The 19,102-nt window shown below is 32.7% G+C and overlaps 2 protein-coding genes across 2 annotated transcripts; one reads left to right on the plus strand and one right to left on the minus strand.

Moving 5' to 3' along the window:
* Window positions 1-6,492: 6,492 nt before the first annotated feature.
* LOTGIDRAFT_228225 (hypothetical protein) lies at window positions 6,493-9,983 on the minus strand. Its single transcript, XM_009053193.1, has 6 exons — window positions 9,872-9,983; window positions 9,055-9,189; window positions 8,571-8,652; window positions 7,772-7,883; window positions 7,074-7,252; window positions 6,493-6,775 (listed from the first exon to the last, which is right to left on the minus strand). The coding sequence occupies exons 1-6, from the start codon at window positions 9,873-9,875 to the stop codon at window positions 6,745-6,747; spliced, it is 543 nt and encodes a 180-aa protein (XP_009051441.1). The 5' UTR covers window positions 9,876-9,983; the 3' UTR covers window positions 6,493-6,744.
* Window positions 9,984-10,327: 344 nt separating this feature from the next.
* On the plus strand, window positions 10,328-17,788 carry LOTGIDRAFT_228226 (hypothetical protein). The gene is made up of 6 exons (XM_009053194.1): window positions 10,328-10,482; window positions 10,856-10,867; window positions 11,257-11,297; window positions 13,020-13,106; window positions 16,019-16,164; window positions 16,522-17,788. The coding sequence occupies exons 1-6, from the start codon at window positions 10,356-10,358 to the stop codon at window positions 16,838-16,840; spliced, it is 732 nt and encodes a 243-aa protein (XP_009051442.1). The 5' UTR covers window positions 10,328-10,355; the 3' UTR covers window positions 16,841-17,788.
* The last annotated feature ends 1,314 nt before the right edge of the window (window positions 17,789-19,102 follow it).

A 19,102-nucleotide genomic window follows, 5' to 3' on the forward strand; every position in this document is an offset into this window, starting at 1 on the left:
TGGACAAATAGCAGTTTCTTCACAAGACCAAAAATAGCATTCCAAACTACTTCTAACATATCAAAATTACTATCAAAACCGTTCAAGTTAAAACAATACCAAATGGATGTTACAGAACAACATTACAAGATCAAAAAATAGCATTCCAGATTGATTCGAACAATCAAATTACTTTTGCCAATATCTCTTAATATTCAACAGGACTGGACAACCAGGACACTGTTTACCCTACATCAATACCTGGCATACTTTGATGTAAAACTTTTCCACTTCCCTCAATGTCTGCTGAAGATTACACAAGACGTGTGAAAATTAGCATATGGGCTAATGCTGACACAGATTTCGGATTATAGTCACACCTTAGTGCTGTTCAATGTATATCCGAATTATCCTGTTTCAGTTTTCTTCTTATATAAGTATGCCAATTCAGTTATCTTATACACTAGGCCTATTATACACCTTTTCTGTTCTGCTATCTCATACACCTTTTCTGTTCTGTTATCTCATACACCTTTTCTAAAATTCTATTGAAATAATTGAAATGATACATGGCAAATGAGTCCGAAACTTGAAGACTAATACCAGCTTAAATCGTTAATACCAGAGGTTGGTAAGTCAGCAAGTTTCGGACTATAGTCACACGTTAGTGTTGTTCAATATATTCGAATATGCTATTTCTTTTAACTGAAACCCCTCTGAATTTATTGAAATTGTTATATAAAGTGTTCCAGTGGTTTTCCAATTAGTAAATTGTTTTATGCTCGTAATGAAAATCTTACTATTGGAATCCAAAAGAATGTGAATTTGTAGAAAAATTGAAACTATGACAGATTTCTTTGCATTGAAGATTATAACCACGAAAGACATAGAATTTCAGATTGATGCAAACAACTCTTATAAAGGGGGGGGGGGGGGGGGGGGCACTTTACTGGGTGCTTGAACATTGCAACCGTTGCATAAACGAATAGATACGATTCTTGCAAGAAACTAGATCATAAGCAACGGATGGCAACTAGCAGCAACTGTAATTTATCGCGCTGGTCTCTTAAATATAATGATTGATCCAGTTGTTCTCAGCATCGGGCAAAAAGCGTGATCTTATTTAAGAAAAAGGAGGGGTTTGAACGGTTTACATTTTTGTTTTAAAATTTGAAAAAGTCCATGCTGTTATTGTGCTGTTAATTGCTTGAATTAAAAAATTATATGTGCAATGAAAGTGAAGAAAATAATGCGATCTCTGCACAAGATACAATAAAAGAATTCGAAACACCAATCCTTGTTTTTTTTATAAATTATTCTCTGTGCGCCGGAAACTATCTGGCCCTGAGCAGTTATGGACACGATCCACCTACCCGTGGCACAGAGGTCTGACCAAAAATTGGAATGGTACAAATCGTTGTCATAAATCAAGGTCCCTGCAATTAGTCTAAAAACGCCTAGGTTTCCAACATAAATCCGGATCAGCTTTAGCTCAGCAATTGGGATTCTAGTCGACTGTCCATACTATGTTCATCCGCATCGCTGTCTCCTGAGAACCCAACAGCAGTAAAGATTGGAAAAAGAAGTTGATCCTCTGCCAGCAGGATCGAAGCATGGGACACCAGCTGATGCAATCCCTGACAGGAATGCTGAAACAATTGACTTGTTCAAACTATGCACTTTATCAATACAAACTTTCGATGTACAAATAGTTACTACACAACAACATGTACATGAAACGGATTATGTTGCTGTTATATAGTACAAGATGTATATCACTGAGTATCTTAAATTGACAATTTTGGACACATTATGGGTTTGAAGGCTCAAATTTCGATAATGAGCTATTAACATTATTAGGGCCTACTGATTGGCTTAGTTAATAAAAAATCCCGTTTCTGACGCTAAGTCAGATTGACAAAACAAATGGTGCATCTGTCCCATAGAATAATACTATGAATATGAGATTTTCTATGACATTTTGTACCCAAGGCCAGTAAAGATAGGGTGGTTGAGGTGGGACAAATTGATACAAATTGTTTCATTCAGAAGAAAGAATATGTCTTCACGTGAACCGTGGTATACGAGAGGTGGATGGAATACTGGTGCATGGGATTCAAAAAAGGGGGATTAGAGAAAAAGTATAAATATGGAATAAAAAAGCCTAACCATAATTCAAAGACTCAGACACAAACGCCTTCGCTCTAAGAATAAATATCTTATGACCAGAAGTTTACAATTTTTTGATAGAAAATATATCCAAGAAAACTAAAATAAAAAGAAATAGTAGGTTACACTGCAAATCATTTTCTGTAAAGCCGTTAAAATTTATGGAAATTTGTTAAATTATGGGTCAGGATAAACGTTTCTTTACGGCTTTTGGTCTGGCAACCAAGCTACCAGCCAAATAAGATGTTAATTGACAGAAAAAAATGCCCCTCTGTACCCCACTGATCTTAGAACATTCCATTAAAACATTAAGACATAACAGTTATCACTTCATCAAGATACTGGGAGATCTACCGTAAGTGAATCACACTTTCAAGACACAGGAATGAATTTCGGGACTGGTCGTAGTGCAGTTTAAATTAGAAAAGTACTGAAAGGAGAAAAACTTGAAGTCCTATGGGAGTTCAAGGGAGGTAATTCCAAAATAATATCATTAAATCCAGACCAACTTCAAGCGAGACCAGCTACAAAACTATTCCCCAAACAAACATTGAGAAGGAAGAATTATCTCTGTCGCAGTGTCTTCTGGGATGTGACAGAGAAAAGGAAATGAAATGAAATCGAGTTTAACATACTTTAAGACCTTTGATTGAGCTAATAACAACTTGCAATGCCATGTAGTACACAATAAGGAAATTTTGACTGGAAAATCCACATTTCAAGAAATACACTTATCTGAATGGTTTACATAATCAATCTCAAATAAACTAATGCTCAAAAGAAAGTACCCACCTATATAATTTACAGTACGATTAACAAAAATTAAAATAAAGTGATTAAACCACTGTAATACATCTCACACACGGTCAACACAAAATTTCACATGAAAAAATGATGAAAAAAGTGAACGAATTACGCAAACGACGCTAAAAATAAAAAGCGACAAATTCTGATGTTGCACGAAATGCACGTGCATGATGAGGGTATAAATCAGTTTACTGGACAAGTTAGCAACAGAGGATAAAGAAAAACACAAAAAGTATGCCACGTTTGAGCCGGATTGAACGAGAAAGAGCTGTGGGAATGGCGCAACATGGAGCAAACATCACCTTGATCGCAAGAACCTTCGGGTGCTCCAGAAAAACTGTAACAAAATTGATGCAGCGTTTGAGGCAAACAGGCATTACATCAGACAGGCCTAGGAGTGGTCGACCACGTGTCACAACGCCAGGTGAGGACCGCCACATCAGGACAATTTATCTGAGGAATCGTTTCGTTACTGCAACAGCAACGGCATCGGCGGCATTGGGGCATCGTATCAGTCGACACACAGTGTACCGGCGACTGAGGGAACGTGGTATCCGAGCACGTCGCCCCTACCGAGGAGTGCACATGACACTTCAACACCGACGTCGTCGATTGACATGGTCCAGGAGAGTTCGGCGATGGCAGATTCGTGATTGGCAACGTGTGATGTTCACGGACGAGAGTAGGTTTTGTCTTTACAAAAATGATGGTCGTGCTCGTGTTTACAGACGTATAGGTGAGCGTTTAAGACCAAATTGTGGTCAGAAAGTCAGAGCGTTTGGAGGCGTTAGTGTGATGGTGTGGGGAGGGATCTGCGATGATAGGAAAACACCACTTGTGACTATTCGTGGCAACCTTAATGCTCAAAGGTACAGAGACGAGATTTTGCGACCAGTTGTTCTACCATTTATCCGGCAACAACCCCGTGGCATTGTCTTTCAACACGATAATGCAAGGCCACATACAGCAAGATTGACAAATGACTTTCTTCAAAACGCCAACGTCGTTGTTTTACCGTGGCCAGCTTGTTCTCCCGACATGAATCCGATTGAACACCTATGGGATTACCTCGATCGGCAAATCCGAAATCGACCGACGCAACCTGTCACTGCTCAACAGCTGGAACAATGTCTCGTAGAGGAATGGCAAGGAATAACGCCTAACGTCATCCAACGTCTTACATCATCAATGCGTCGACGTGTTGTCGCCTGCATTGCTGCTAATGGGAGTCACACTTGCTATTAATTAATTAATTGATAAATAAATATTGATTATTTTTTAAAGACAATTTGCCTTCTGAATTTCTGTAAAAGTAAACCCGACCCCCCTTGTCTTTGTGTGCCGGTCGAACAGTAAACACGGCTGTCTGTTACTCAAATTTGTGTAAATTTGTTGTAGAAATGAATATTCTATTGGAATTACATAGTTGTTCATTTCAATCTGCTTTTGTTTTCTCCTAACAATTGGTCAAACATAGTGGGTACTTTCTTTTGAGCATTAGTTTATATTTTATTGATTGAGCAATAAAATGACTGGAAATAAGGCCATGAAGGACACAAGGAGAAAATTTTGCCAGGACAATAGGATAACCAAATTCTGTTTACCTTCAGGTGAACGAGCCATTGCAGCACAAATAGAAAAGAGATGAGGGTTAAATGTAAAGATGAGATACCTTGTGTTAGATACACCATTTTTGAGATCTTCAAAAGTACAAGAAGTGTATGAAAATAACATAATTCCTTCAAGAAATATATCAAACTAGGAATATATTTTCCTATATCTATAGATGTCTTTTCTGTATATTAGTGTCTAAAGGAAACTTTAAACTGCAGATAATAATGGACAAGGGGAGCTTTTGTGAACACTGATAGGCTCAGCTAAAAAAAATTCCTGTTTCTGAGACTGAGGTATGGTTGGTCATAATAATGGAATAAAATACTCTTTTTTCGTATATTATTTTACTTTATTAAAATGACCACAAAAACAAGAAGTAAACAAAACCAAATGACATAAAAACAAAATAACAATAAAATGAATTGAATATAAACAATATGAAACTTTATATACAAATTACTGTAATTATATTCAAATAATCAAAAAATTTAAAGTCTAAGTCCCCCATTTATAGAATTTTAAGCCAACCACTTGTTGCAAGTAAATAATATAAAATATATAAGGAATTAAATACCTATTAAATTCAATTGCAAATAATTTCAGAAAGGAAAAAAAATGAAAGAAATAAATGTATTTTACAAGGATAACAACTTCACAAATAATCCTATCTTGAAGTCATCTTGCCAAGATTATCCATACCCATTTACAGATGAGCTGTAGAATTTTCATACTGTCAGGTAGAAAATTTTTGGATATTATTTTTCCATGCTACAATAGTTTGATTTCATTTACAGTATGTAATATCAGAAATCACATATATATTTTCTATATTTAGAAGCTGCCATGTTGCATTTTGCAGTAGAGAATAACTATTAATAAGGCAGCCTCTATCAGAATAACTACAAGGCATTGTAAAGAGGTTTTCCAAAAAGATTATGTATATAGAGAACATTATAAAGCCAAACATCAAAACTACGTTAAACTTTTTAATTAACAATTATTACTCTCCATTTTTAATTAACCATTCATATAACAAATTCAATATCAATTAGTGCATACATAGATATAAATAGCATACTTTGGAAATATTTTCAGGTATAATTACGTTTTTGATACTTAAAATTTGGCATACTGTCCCAGTAACTTAACTTTTTCAAAGGAATTTGTGAAATTGGCCCTCAGAAAATACCAACTAAGAAGTACATCTATAACTTATTTTACAAAACAATCATCATTTCATAAAACAAATTCCTATCTGAATTCAAGGTAGCAAACAATTATAAGCTCTCTGAACTCACAGAAGGTACTGAGTTGAAAAACCCAGTCTAGGAGTGGCATAAGAAAGTTAATTCAATTGTTGAAAAGCCTTGTATTACCTTAAAAAACAAAATGACCTATCCATGAAAACAAGACAAAAACTTACTATGGTTTGATTATATTACCATATAAGTCAATCTAACTTATATTTCTTGTATCTTATATTAATGGGATTAACTTGTTTTGCTTAAGTTGAAGTCAACCTAGATAGATTCCCTTTTTACAAAAAATCTGTAAAGGGATTGTAAAGAGATTTCTAAAAGAAATTTGTATAAGGGAGACACTGATATCATCAATTTGCACCATTCCAATTTTTAATCAGATCTCTGAAGTTCCTGAAAATTCACTAAAACGAATCGTTGAGCCACAAATTGCGAAGGCCTTATGTGATAAAGCATATTTTGCAATTAGTGATGTCAAACAATTTTTTTTTCTGGAATGGCAGTAACCACTGGACTAAAATTTGGAGCAAATTGATTTTATCAGTGTCCCTGATACACATTACAAATTTAGAAAGCCTCTTTACAATCCCTCTGCTCTATATAATCAACACTTCAAGTTATATATACAAATTGGAATTCCGATTTTGAAATAATATTCTCTTCAGACTCAGTGTTCAAAGAGTTCACAATCAAAATTTCATTTGGGAAAGCTGATCAATGCTTGATATATGTCTTCGTAGATATTTGTGGAAGTTACTTCTGAGTCAAAAATATTTTAATAATGTCAAGGCAAAATAAATCACAATATTTCACCAACCAGTCTGGCACTTGATCCCATATTGATAAGTTATCGCCAACAGAATATTTTTGTTGAATGAAAAATAAATAGTTTATAGAAGTCACGGAATTGATATCATCATTTCTGTTGTTGAACTGTGTCGGAAAGCCTGAAAAATGAAAAATCGAATTTCATTCTATAGTTGGTGATAACTGTTGAAAGCTGACTTAGTGCATTAGAATTATTTTTCACCTAGCAGATAACAATTAACTTACAAAAACTTCTTTCCTTAAACTGGGTCTAATGGTATAAGGATCAAATACATTTAAGTGTTATATTATTTCAAATTTGATTAGGTTCATCTGTTAACAAAAATTCATGTTTTGATATTAATGACTTGGATTTTATTAATATATTGTTTAAGAAATCAAGCAAAAAACTGACAAAGTGAAAAGAAAAAATCTCACCATTCCATAGCCTCATCAAGTCCCAGTCCTTTAATAGCTGAAGTTTTAAAGATCTGATATTTACGATTTTTTAATGCTGACAGACCTAATGCATTAGCTACCTCTGATACAGTCATAGCACCTTCTATATCTTGTTTATTAGCAAATACAACTAATACTGCTTTCTTTAACTCATCTTCCTATTAATAGAAATTATCAAGTGGTTAATAAAAGGGAAAAAACAAAAAGGGAAAACAAAATATGCTCAATTACCCATTTTTTTTTATCAAAGGCTTTTTTGAATGGCATTTAGTAAAGGTGTTGGATATATTGAAAAAATTCTTATGGATTACAATTACTAACTTTATAAAGTTATAAGAATTTTTTCATTATATCAAAGGCTGTCAATATTTGTCAAATCATCAAATTCTAATTTCTAGTGGAATTCCACCACACATAATTCCTCACATTTCTGACAAAAAATTGTCCCCTGTTATGTTCACAAGCTACTTTTAATGTATATTCAGTATATCAAATCATACCACGTATGATCTTGTGGATATAAACCTATACACCTTGTATATTACATTTATTATACTTATAATTATCGTAAACTGTTCATGGTTTCAATTACAATTGTCCCTGGACATATACAAATGTCTTTGCTTGATTCTAAATGGTTTCTAAATTGAAAGAAATACAAATAATGAATTGAGTACCTCTAACATAGAGACTAATTCTTGTTTAGAAATACCAATTCTATCTCTATCCATACTATCAACAACATAAATAATAGCATCTGTATTAGAATAATAACATCTCCAATATGGTCTGAAATGAACAAATACAATGACTTGAATATCACTAGTTTTTTCACCATCATTTACACAATTAGTTTAAGGTCCAAAATGCTTAAGTAATTTTAAAATGATTTTCTTAAAGGGACAGATGGGCCATATTTTAACTGATACTTTTTTTTATTAGCTAAGCCAATCAGTAATAGTGTTCACAGTTCACCGTCGAAAATCAATGTGTGTCCAGGATTATTCGCATTTGAATGTTAAAATGTCGACTCGTTATTTTAAGATACTCTGTGGTATATAGAAAAAACATATAGAAATAGTGAGTAAAATTCTGAGTTTTAAGTATTTTTGAAGGAATGTGATTTTCTGTACATTTCTAGTACTTCATGACAAAAATCAAATGCCACACTTGTCCCTTTAACATTTTATGTGTATTAGAGACACTGATAGAATTAATTTACCCCATCCAAATTTCAGTCAGGCTTTTGAGTCAATGAACACTAAGCGTTTCATGATGCAACTATCACATAGGTTCAGCTTTTGCAATAGTTACAAATTGGAATGATGTAAAAAGAGGCTATGTATGATTCCAGTACACATCTAGCTAGAAACTCTTTTCACAACCCCTAAAATAATTTTACAGAAATTGGCTTTGTGCGATTGCTGTCCTATTATCCTAGTGATACAATGTGAAGATAATAATATCTATATTTACCTGATACTTGTTTGACCTCCAAGATCCCACACTTGAAATTTGAGATTTTTATAAGTTACTGTTTCAACATTGAACCCAATAGCTGAAAATTGACAAATTTTCATTAGTATAATGATGTGTACCAGTATTTTTTGCAACAATTTACTTCATTTGCTAAAATCAATATATTAGATGAAAGCTTTTTAACAATACATCTATCCTGACAAGGGAAAATTTTTTTAAAATTTGTATGTGTTGTGCATTCATTCTGAAAATTCAATTTCAATAAGCTTATTTTCTAATCAACACAAAAAATTGACATTTTTTGAGAAATCACAATATAAATTTCGAGCCCTAAATAGGCATAACTTGACATATTGTACCAAACAGTATATGGAAACTGTATAGTAAGTAAAAATATGAGATCTGCAAAGGCAACCATAACTTATGACAAAAATTGTTTTTAATTCTGAGCCCACTATAGACTGAGAGTAGGCCTACTTACTTGGTATGGTGGTGACAACTTCACCAACTTGTAATCTGTATAATATAGTAGTTTTACCAGCACCATCTAAACCTAATATTAATATTCTTCTTTCTTTACTACCAAATAATCCAGAGAAATAACTCAATAATCCTCCTACAAAATAAAACCCAAATATAACAATGTTGGAGCTGGACAGAAATAGTAAGCTCAAGCATATCTGAAGTATATCTAAAGATATCATATCTCAAACATTTGCTCTAATTATTTACTTTTCCAGTTAAAAGTTAAAAGAGCCCAATTAACCAATTCATAGTACATTTTCAAACCTTCTTCAACTAAACAATAATGTAGATCCTAGATGGCATTCTAATATGCAGATAATAAATTAAAACTTAGAGACTTCATTTAGTTTATGGATAGCTGAAATTAAGCTCTCATCATCAAGAAAGAAAATATCTCGAACTGTATAAGCTGCTTATCTCTTATGAAACGGGTTAGAAAGCAAATATTTGAAGGTAGTAAGAGAACAAAATTTCTTTCTCAATCAGTCCAGTAAAAAATGGACTTCATTGTTCATTGGACAGCAATAAACGTCTTTAGTAGTCCAACCAGGTGCAAAAAATTGGCATTCAAACTCCCAATTATATCATTTGTTTCTTCAAACACAAACCAAGAGTAAGAAGAGTAGGTCAAAACGAATTCACTACTAAAACTCAATACTAAAAGTGGCATTATTTGGCAGGTATTAGCAAGAGTTTGCAAATCAAAGACACCATTTTCGTGTTTCACATTCAATGCAATGATTAAGGAGGTATGAGTTTCAGAACATATTTACCCATTTTGAATATGGATCGAAATCACAAAAGCTTATCAATCAATCAGAATATCAGCAGTTAATTAACCACAGTTTGTCTTAATAATTACAGACGACGTGTCCAAGCTTTAGTCACATAAATAAGGCTAGATTATCCAGTTCGTTCTGCACCGTTCTCGTTTTAAAAACAAATACTGGATACACGCGACTTCAAACTCGATGGACATTATATTTGATTTCGTAAAAGAAATGCAATAAAACCTATTTGCTGGTCTTGAGTTATATCAATTCTTTTTAGATATAGGCCAAATCTTTCATCACTAGATTAATGATTTATGAATTACTTACGGGATATTGATACGAAAATACAATTCATGTAGACTTGATTATTGTCACCGTTTTTACTCTGGAAGTTCTATGGAAGAGACTGGACATTGTTGAATTTCTACACATACAGAGCTGGCAATTAGTGTGCAGCCATTAGCCCAAAAGAAAGAGAAAGAAAATGTCACGACGGTATCAAGCAGAAGGTGCCCTTTTTATAGGAAGATTAAGTAAATCTACAAGAGTTCGAGATTTAGAAGAAATTTTTGAACCATACGGAAGGCTTGTTCGATGCGATATCAAATATGGTAGGTATTATTTTTTGTTTCTTGGATCAAAATTGTTTAATGGCTTTTCTGAGGAGAGTGAGATACAAGATCAAAGATGGCTTTGCTTTTGTTCCATTGGTTGACTTCAATCAGCTTAGTAAACGTCACCAGTTTTAAAAAATTTGACTAATAGGCCTATATCAAATTCTAAATGTTATTTGCATCATGAAAATATGTTCCACATTCCCCTTTTCTATTTTGTTCAAAATGTGATCTTCAGATTCGCTTCATTAGTTACTTATTAGGCTACTGATAAAATGAATTGTTGTGTTACAGTTTTGACTTCAGATGATAAGCATAAGAAATGGTCAAAAAAATGTAAAATTAACTTAAAGTGTTTTGTATTTTTCAGGAGCTGAAATGGGTATGGATTTGTTAACTTGAAGTTGCTATTTAAAAATAAAAGCTTATTAAAGACAGCACTGCAGCTAAATAAAATATCAACACCAATAATGATGTGCATATTCCTTAATCAAATTGTGTATAAGTTTTTATGTTCAAATATTTTCAATGTAGTTAATAATCTTGATATTCAATTAATTTATTATAATGACCACCATTTTATTCTTTGTGTACTTGTTTACTACTACAAGTTGAAGTTAACATGTAGGCCGTTGCAGTAAAGCTCAACTGTCTGTAGCATGTGCAGCAGTTAGTTGAATTTTAGACTAGGCTGAATGCATTTAAAGCTCAAAATATAATGATAGCTGAAAATATTCGTTTAATTCAATGTAATTTTTTTTACTTCCACAGCTTATGCTTTTGTTGATTTTGAAGACAGACGAGATGCAGCTGTAAGTGTTTTTCATAGAAATTTTTCTGAATTTTTTTTTTTTTATCAAAATTAGATTTCTTGTAACACAGGATTTTTCAATTTGAAGGTTATTGCAGATTCATGCATCATTTCACTGGCTTTATCATTCATTATCATTCATGCAAAATTTAGAGTTTTTTTTTTTATTGACAGCAGAAATTGTTTTATAGTGAACTATATTTCAATGTTATTAATGCTTGATAACTTTCACATTACCTGTGTCTCTAATGTAGCTACCTTTGCCAGGATTGCCAAATAACCAGTGCCAGTGCCTCCAGGTTTAAAGCATGCCTGCCTTATTCAACAGTTAGACCCTTAGCCGTACCATAGAAAGTAAAATTGAATTTGAGCTGGCCATGGCTCACTTCCCAGTCCATCCATACCCAATGCCAAACAACATTGAGCGTTAGTTCCATACCATTGCTAATCCAAAGGACTAGTTACCGAGCCTGACCAAGCCCAATCAGGAAAAGAAATAACTACCAAATTAGAGCAAACCACAAGCATTAAGAATCCAAAATACAATTGGTGCCAGACCTTCCATTGAGCAAGCCTAGGCTTAGTACTACAATATCTGCTTCCAATATTTCAATTATTCCTTAAAAAAGGTTTGTCAAACATTCTGAACAAAGAAGGAGATCTTGGAGGCAATAAATTCATTATTTTGGTGAAATCTGCGAGGATCATTGTTACAAGACTGTTAAAACTTTTAGTCTAAATTATAATATTATCAGTTATATGTTAAAGTGGTTGTTTGGACCAATTTACAAGCTATGATTTTAGATCATTTCTAATATTTTGACTCAGAAAAAAGGGTACCTGTGTTGTTTTACAAAAGACAATAGAGCTTCCAAAAAACTTTCAGATTTGTGTTCAATTGGAGGGATACTTATAAATTTGTGTGATTTTAAAGTTGGTCCACATAACACCTTTAAGTACATAATTATTTTGGGGTTGTTTGGTTGTATTCTGAAAAAATTAGAATTTATTGCCTCCACAAATTATAAAAATCAGCTTTGGGTGAGAAATAAAATAGTATTCATTATTATGAAACAATATGTCCTGATAATGCATGTTTGACAATGATGGATGGTGAAAGTTGTTAATTTAGGTTTAACAGTTGGGAAAGCGTTGTCAATATTAACCTTTTAACCTGTGGGATATGTTGGTGTTCATACCTTTCTGTTAAAATGTATAGTGTTCATGGTCATGAGGCTGTACAGAAGGGTTGACTTATATGCTGGACACAAAACACATTTTTAACCATATGCAAGTAGGGCTGGCACATTTATATTTGCATCTGAATATTTGCTTTCTGAGCCAATTAAATTACTTGGCTGTAGACATAAAAATTAAGGAGAGTATATTGCTTACACCCATGCAGGTCCATCTTGTCAACATTTCTTGTAAAGGCAATATAAGGTGGTCAGAATGTAGAATGAGATTTCTGACAAGCTTGGAGATATTATACTCTAAAGAAATTGCATTCATATTTTGTCTTTTGGCTATACTATTACCTTTTGGCAATTGCGATGCTCATCTGCCAGAAAGCAATTATTTAAACCATTCTATCCCTTAAAATAAGACCCAACCAATCTGTTGGTTTACAAACATTAGTCACACCCAGCCCTCCTTATACCACCATGTCGTCTCCAATCTTCACAAATTTTCAATATTTAATCATAACCTTCGTTACTTGTAGGATGCAGTGAAATATGAAAATGGACGAGAAATCTGTGGATCTAGCATCATAGCTGAGTTTGCTAAAGGAACTCCAAGACGAACTCTGGTAGGTATTTGAACTATGTCATTCAGCATGGTGTTTTTATATTGTGATTATAGCTATGTATTTCAGTAGCCTGCTTCATTAGACTTCTTCATACTTGACTATAGGGCTAATCGAGACAGGATAGTCTAGTCTTCTATTTTGGAGGATGCTGAGGTATCCTGTCATTTTGTTGTGTGGTGTAAGATCATACCATCAAATTTAATTCTTTGGAAAGTTAGACTATGTACAATCATGGTCAAAAGAAAGCTATTTTACTGGGAATATGGAAAGCTTAAGAGATTTGGATGAAGCAGGCTGGTAATACAGACTGTATTTGAGTAGTGTTTCATGTCTTACATATTTTACTAATATTGTTGTTGCATGTCATTTGAGATCAATGATGGCATCATGTAACATCTAATCAATAAATGAAGCCAGATTTGAAGACCTGAAAACACCATGTTAAACTTTGCTACTGAACATTTATTCATTGAAAAATTCCAATCTAAAGTCTCAAAAAAATATTGTAACATGCAGAACGCATGATTATTAACATATCAATTGGTTTTTGAGAATAATTAAGAATACTTCCTAAGAATTACTGTCCTTGCAAGTTTCTTTTTGTAGAATTTTAGCTATTATTTTTCTGAGAATTGGCTTTGTAATAGTACTGCTTGTGTTTCTGTTATTTAACGGTATTATTGAAATTCACTTTTAAAAATTTTTAGATTTTTTTTTAGATTCTAAATCTATCTGATGCTCATGCACTTTTTCAAACTTTTTGCAGCATTATGATCAAAATTATGAGGTATGCTATTTATTCCAAATCTTTATATTTTAAAGTTACCCTATTGGTTTAGGTTCATGGTTTCGTATTCAAAAATGTTCATGCTATAACATGGCAAAGGCATGGGTGATATTGGGACAAGTTGATACTGGGTCAAGTGGATATTGCTCAAAAATATAACACAAAACACTATCATAATCATTGAGATCATGGTTTTATTTTATATTACCAATATGTATTAATATTGATATCAGAGTTGGGTTTATTTAACAAGTCTTCTACCACAGTCTCATTCTAATGATATTATGTAACAATTTGTGGGAAACCAAAAGTAGAGCAATATGAATAGGTTTAGTCATGCCAACCTTTGTCATTGTTTTCAAGAAAGGGGTTCTACATGACAAAGCTTTGATTGGTCAAAGATAATCTCAGAAGAATAGGCCTGTGGTAGAAAGCTTGTCAGATAGCGATGGACATGATTAATATCTGATAATCAGGAAACATAAAAGAAACAAATTTGTAATCTAATTGTTATTAGACTGGATATTGGAAATCATTGCTATATAAGAGCTGCTTTATGAAATCATCATTAATAATAACAAAATATTACATGTAATTTATATTCAAAAGGCTTACTTTTACTGCTGTCACATGTATTTTCTTCAATAACAGTTCAAAACTGTCTAATATGTACCACATTTAAAGAATGCCTAATAGACTGGAAGTATTGATGTATGATATAAATATATTGGAATACCTATATAATGACAGTATTGAACATTTTGAATTTTTTTAATGCCCATCCTGTTAATATCTATCTGCTTACACAATATCGTCCAGTGCTCACTTATAAATAATTAACCTCTAACAATTTCATATAATCTAGTAGATATTCTAATTATCAAAGACAAGGTATCATCATTCTAATATTAATGGCACCAATTGTAAATTTAATTTGGAATACTTCTGGAATTAGTGAAATATTACCATAAAAGGTGCCCTCACACCATAGTGATTACCTGTTACGTATGGTTGCAAAGAATGAAAGTGGCCATGTGTTCTAAACACATCTCAAGTGCATAGGAGTAGCGTTTGAAACTATTTACCGCTATTCTTATTTGCAATCATACACAACTTACTATGGTGTGTAAGCCAATTTATTTTACAGTTTAATAATTTATTTTAGTTATAATTTTGAAAAAATGATTGTTGTGTTTTTTGCATGATATTGTGATATTCATTGGTGTCCGTTATTACCATTGGAATATATATTGTCCATTACCGTACCAGTATAAGCATTTGCATGTTAAGTAATTATCTAAGATTTTTTGTAATGTATGCAAGCCCTAACCAGCGACTGTTTATTAGCACCAACAGTCATAACTTTTGCTTTCATGCCTTACTGGTAAAGGGAATAAGCTTATCTACTTCTTCTCTTTACTAAAGATGCCCCCACACCATAGTGATTACCAGTATTTTTGCCAAAAATAAAAGTGGCCATGAGTTTCTAACACAAAATATAACTCAGTTGCATGAGGGTTTCTTTCAAAACTTATGACTGCTGTTTTTATTTGCAACTGGTGATTGCTTTGGTGTGAGGGCCCGTTAAACCAGCTGAAATTGAAATGGTTATTCCTGGAACCTAATATGTCACTTCCCCTACATCAGTTTCATTGTATCCCTTTAATATTTGGGCAGAATTCATGCCCATTACTCACTACCATTGTATCTTATTTTGACCTATTCTATACCCTTTACAGACCTTGTCTCCTGCTTTTTGTAAGGAGAAATTCTTCTTATGGGCTACAGGTTAAAAACTATACCCCAGCCCAGTCCCTTGTTGAGGAATCTTTTTATTCTTGGACAACATTAATTTGGACTGTTTTCAAGGCACATTGACCAATGCAGAAATCACACAATAACCTTTTGGATTAGAAGAGATCAATGTATGAATTTCATGAAAATTTTGCCCTTAGCATTTTTCCCAATTTATTTTTAAATTGATTCTGGTCCAAATTTTGTGTTTTGGTAATATGCAATATTTGTCCAGTTTTTATCCTATTGAAATTTCTCCACAATGTCTCTTGTTACAATCTTTATGGGTTTAAATTGATTACTTCTAACATATAATTATTTATATTTTCAGCCTGGACATTGGTCAAGAGATAATCGATTTGATGATAGATATAGTGGTGGTGGTGGATATCGTAGTGGAGGGGGAGGAGGAGGTTATAGACGTGGGGGTGGGGGAGGTGGTAGATATAGGTCACCCTCACCTAGGAGACGAAGACGGTAAGTGTCAGTCCCAGAATGGTATCACTTTCTTCTTAGTGTTAGATGGTGATGAGATCTCCCAATATCACTGGCCAAGATAGAAATGTAAAGATTTATGCTAAGACAAGGTGCAAGTTAAAAATTTAAGAAAAGTGATGGTGCCCTTTTTAAGATTTCATATTTATTGCTAGTTAGTGCTCTTTTCTTAAGAAAAGGTGTAGTGTATTTGGATTATAAACGTTTATGGGATGAAGCATAACTTTAATTACCACATATTTTAGTCTTGATGATGATTTTAAATCTGAACAATTTTGGATATCCAAGATGTTTTTTTCTGAAACTTCATGTTCTATAAAAAAAAATTCCTTGTTTCAGAACACGATCCCGAAGTAGAGATAGGAGAAGAAGCAGAAGTAAATCTCGAGACAGGAGACGAAGAAGTAGGAGCAGAAGTCAAGATAGAACTAGTAAGAGACGAAGACAGTCTCGCAGTAGAAGTGGCAGCAGAAAGAGAACCAGAACAACGCGTTCTAGATCTAAATCTAAAGAAAAATCAAAAAGTCGTTCACCTTCAAGATCACGCTCCAAGAGTGTTGATAATGTGGTAGATGATGCAGATAATGGTCAAGAAAATGGCAATTCACCATCTTACAACAAGTCAGCTAGCAGATCTCGAAGTCATAGTAGTTCATAGTTGATGCTATTTTAAATTATCATCAGATGTGGTAAAGCAGATAACTCATTGGTTTTCATTCCCTTGTGTAATTATCCTTTTCCAAAATTATTGGGAAATATATTTTTTTAAGTACTTGCATGTCCATTTGATGTGGTCATCTTTGGTTTTTATAGTAATGTGCTATTCCCTATTCTGTACACTCCATCGGGACTGGTTATCAGTGAGAGGGAGGTTTGAAAGGGTGAGGGGGGGGATTTTATATTGTTCAATGAGACCTCTGGGGCCACAAATCTTTTTTTCATACTCAGCTGATATTTTATTCAAATATGATGAAGCAGCTATTACTGTATTTCACATTAATCTTCAAATTTGACCTTTCTTGATGTAAGGGGCAGTATGAATTTGAGTAAAAACTAATCTAAGCATGAGAAATGTTTTGTGGCCCTTGAGTGATGAATTTTGAAGTTGCAGTTAAAATGATATATTGTAACTACATTTAGATTCCAATAATTTATCCTTATGCAAATATTAAGACCTGTGTACATAACTTGAAACAGTCAGATATCAAAGTTAATTATTTAAATAGTTGCATTTGAACATTCTATTTTTTGTGCCAATTTTCAACTCAAATACAATAGACATGTACAATTTTTGAAGTACTGTAGCCTAATTTTTTAAGAAATATTTTACTGTTTTTTGAAAGCAATGGTCACGAAAGCTGGTGTTTTTCTTATATAATACTGTAGAACATATCAGCTATTGGATTATAATACAGACTGAGTTAGATTTTTTGAATACATAGTATTTGTATATCTATATTTAAAAGGATAATCAGCTATGTATATGAACCCACTGTAGACTGTAACATTTTAAATTGTGTCCTTTGTGAAAATAGATAATATTTTGTATTTGTTTTTAAGTCTGTATTGTCTTTATTTGTTTGTAATAAAGTGGAGATACACAATTAATTTTGTTGTTGAAATGACTTTTTATTTGTAAACATAATTTTACAGAAGGGAATTTTTAGTCTGTATAGTAGGTCATTTTCAATTTTCTTGAAGTGGAGTGTGTTTTAAAATGTAAAATCACGGAAACCTAATATTTCTATGAACCCTAAGACAAATGGGATTGTTTTCGTTCATAGGAAATTGGTCACTTCAGTTAAGATTAGGCCTATAGCTTTAAGATCTTGCAGATAACATTGTGGCCATATTGATCCTATTGCTGTGACCAGTTTTCCTTTTGAACATATTGCTTTGAACAATTTTACCTTTTGAACATTTTGCTGTGACCAATTTACCTTTTGAACATTTTGCTGTGACCAATTTACCTTTTGAACATTTTGCTGACAATTTTTATTTTGAACATACTGTGACCAATTTACCTTGTGACAATTTATCCCTGTGACCAAAAACACTGTTAATTCAATGAACAAAATTTTTCTGCGGTGGAAATTAATTTATTACATCTTAAACCAAAATAAATAATAAATCTTGCATAATCAGCACTTAAAAAAGGAAAACTATCCAACAACAAGAAATAATGTAATAAATAACACCGCTAAATAACCAAATAATATAGAAATAAAAGTAATACCATAGGAGATACCAGTTTAAACAAGTACTAAGCTGGATACCAGGGATATTGAGTAGGCTTTATACACCAGTCAGCTTCACTTGACTTGTCCTGAATAGCTTGAACTTCAGCAGAAAGTAGAAGCAAGTGATGAAATTTAATGTTATAAACCTAACTATAGCTAACTGAACCATTTTTCAGAATAAAGAATCATATTTTTAGTTTGTCCAAAATTATACAACAGGTTAAAATAGATTATATATTCAAGACTGATAACAACATCATCAGACTAAAACTAATTATTTGTTTATTAATTGTAGACAAACCAAACTTCAAATTTCATTCTGAAAGTAATACCATTATTGGAACTTTATTAATAGCAACTTTTGTCTATGAAATGCACCTTCCCATTCCTAAATTAAAAAAAGTAGCTTTTGACCATTAATATACAAAATGAAGAGTAAATAATGTTGGCACAATTTGAGTAAATAAATAAACAAAATGATAACAAATTTAAAGAATATTCAATAATAAACATTATACACATTAAAATACATATTTACAATTCTAGCTTGGATAAATAGGATATTTTTATTAGGCATAAGCCAACTTAATCTAACATTTCCATCTAAGGACATCTAAATACAAAATATAGAATTTTGAAAAATTACTCCCACATCCAAGTTAACATAATGTGATTATAAC

This window comes from Lottia gigantea (genome assembly GCF_000327385.1).
Source record: "Lottia gigantea unplaced genomic scaffold LOTGIsca_2, whole genome shotgun sequence".
Classification (NCBI taxonomy): domain Eukaryota; kingdom Metazoa; phylum Mollusca; class Gastropoda; family Lottiidae; genus Lottia; species Lottia gigantea.

What these genes read in the sequence shown, in the direction of transcription:
- LOTGIDRAFT_228225 (XM_009053193.1), bottom strand. An exon ending in AATTAGTCTCTATGTTAGAG is followed by an intron (nt 7,253 to 7,771) that starts GTACTCAATTCA and finishes TTCTATTAATAG; the next exon opens with GAAGATGAGTTAAAGAAAGC. An exon ending in CTTGATGAGGCTATGGAATG is followed by an intron (nt 6,776 to 7,073) that starts GTGAGATTTTTT and finishes TTCATTTTTCAG; the next exon opens with GCTTTCCGACACAGTTCAAC.
- LOTGIDRAFT_228226 (XM_009053194.1), top strand. Translation starts at nt 10,356, where the DNA reads ATGTCACGACGGTATCAAGCAGAAGGTGCCCTTTTTATAGGAAGATTA. An exon ending in AAGACAGACGAGATGCAGCT is followed by an intron (nt 11,298 to 13,019) that starts GTAAGTGTTTTT and finishes CGTTACTTGTAG; the next exon opens with GATGCAGTGAAATATGAAAA. An exon ending in GAACTCCAAGACGAACTCTG is followed by an intron (nt 13,107 to 16,018) that starts GTAGGTATTTGA and finishes TTATATTTTCAG; the next exon opens with CCTGGACATTGGTCAAGAGA.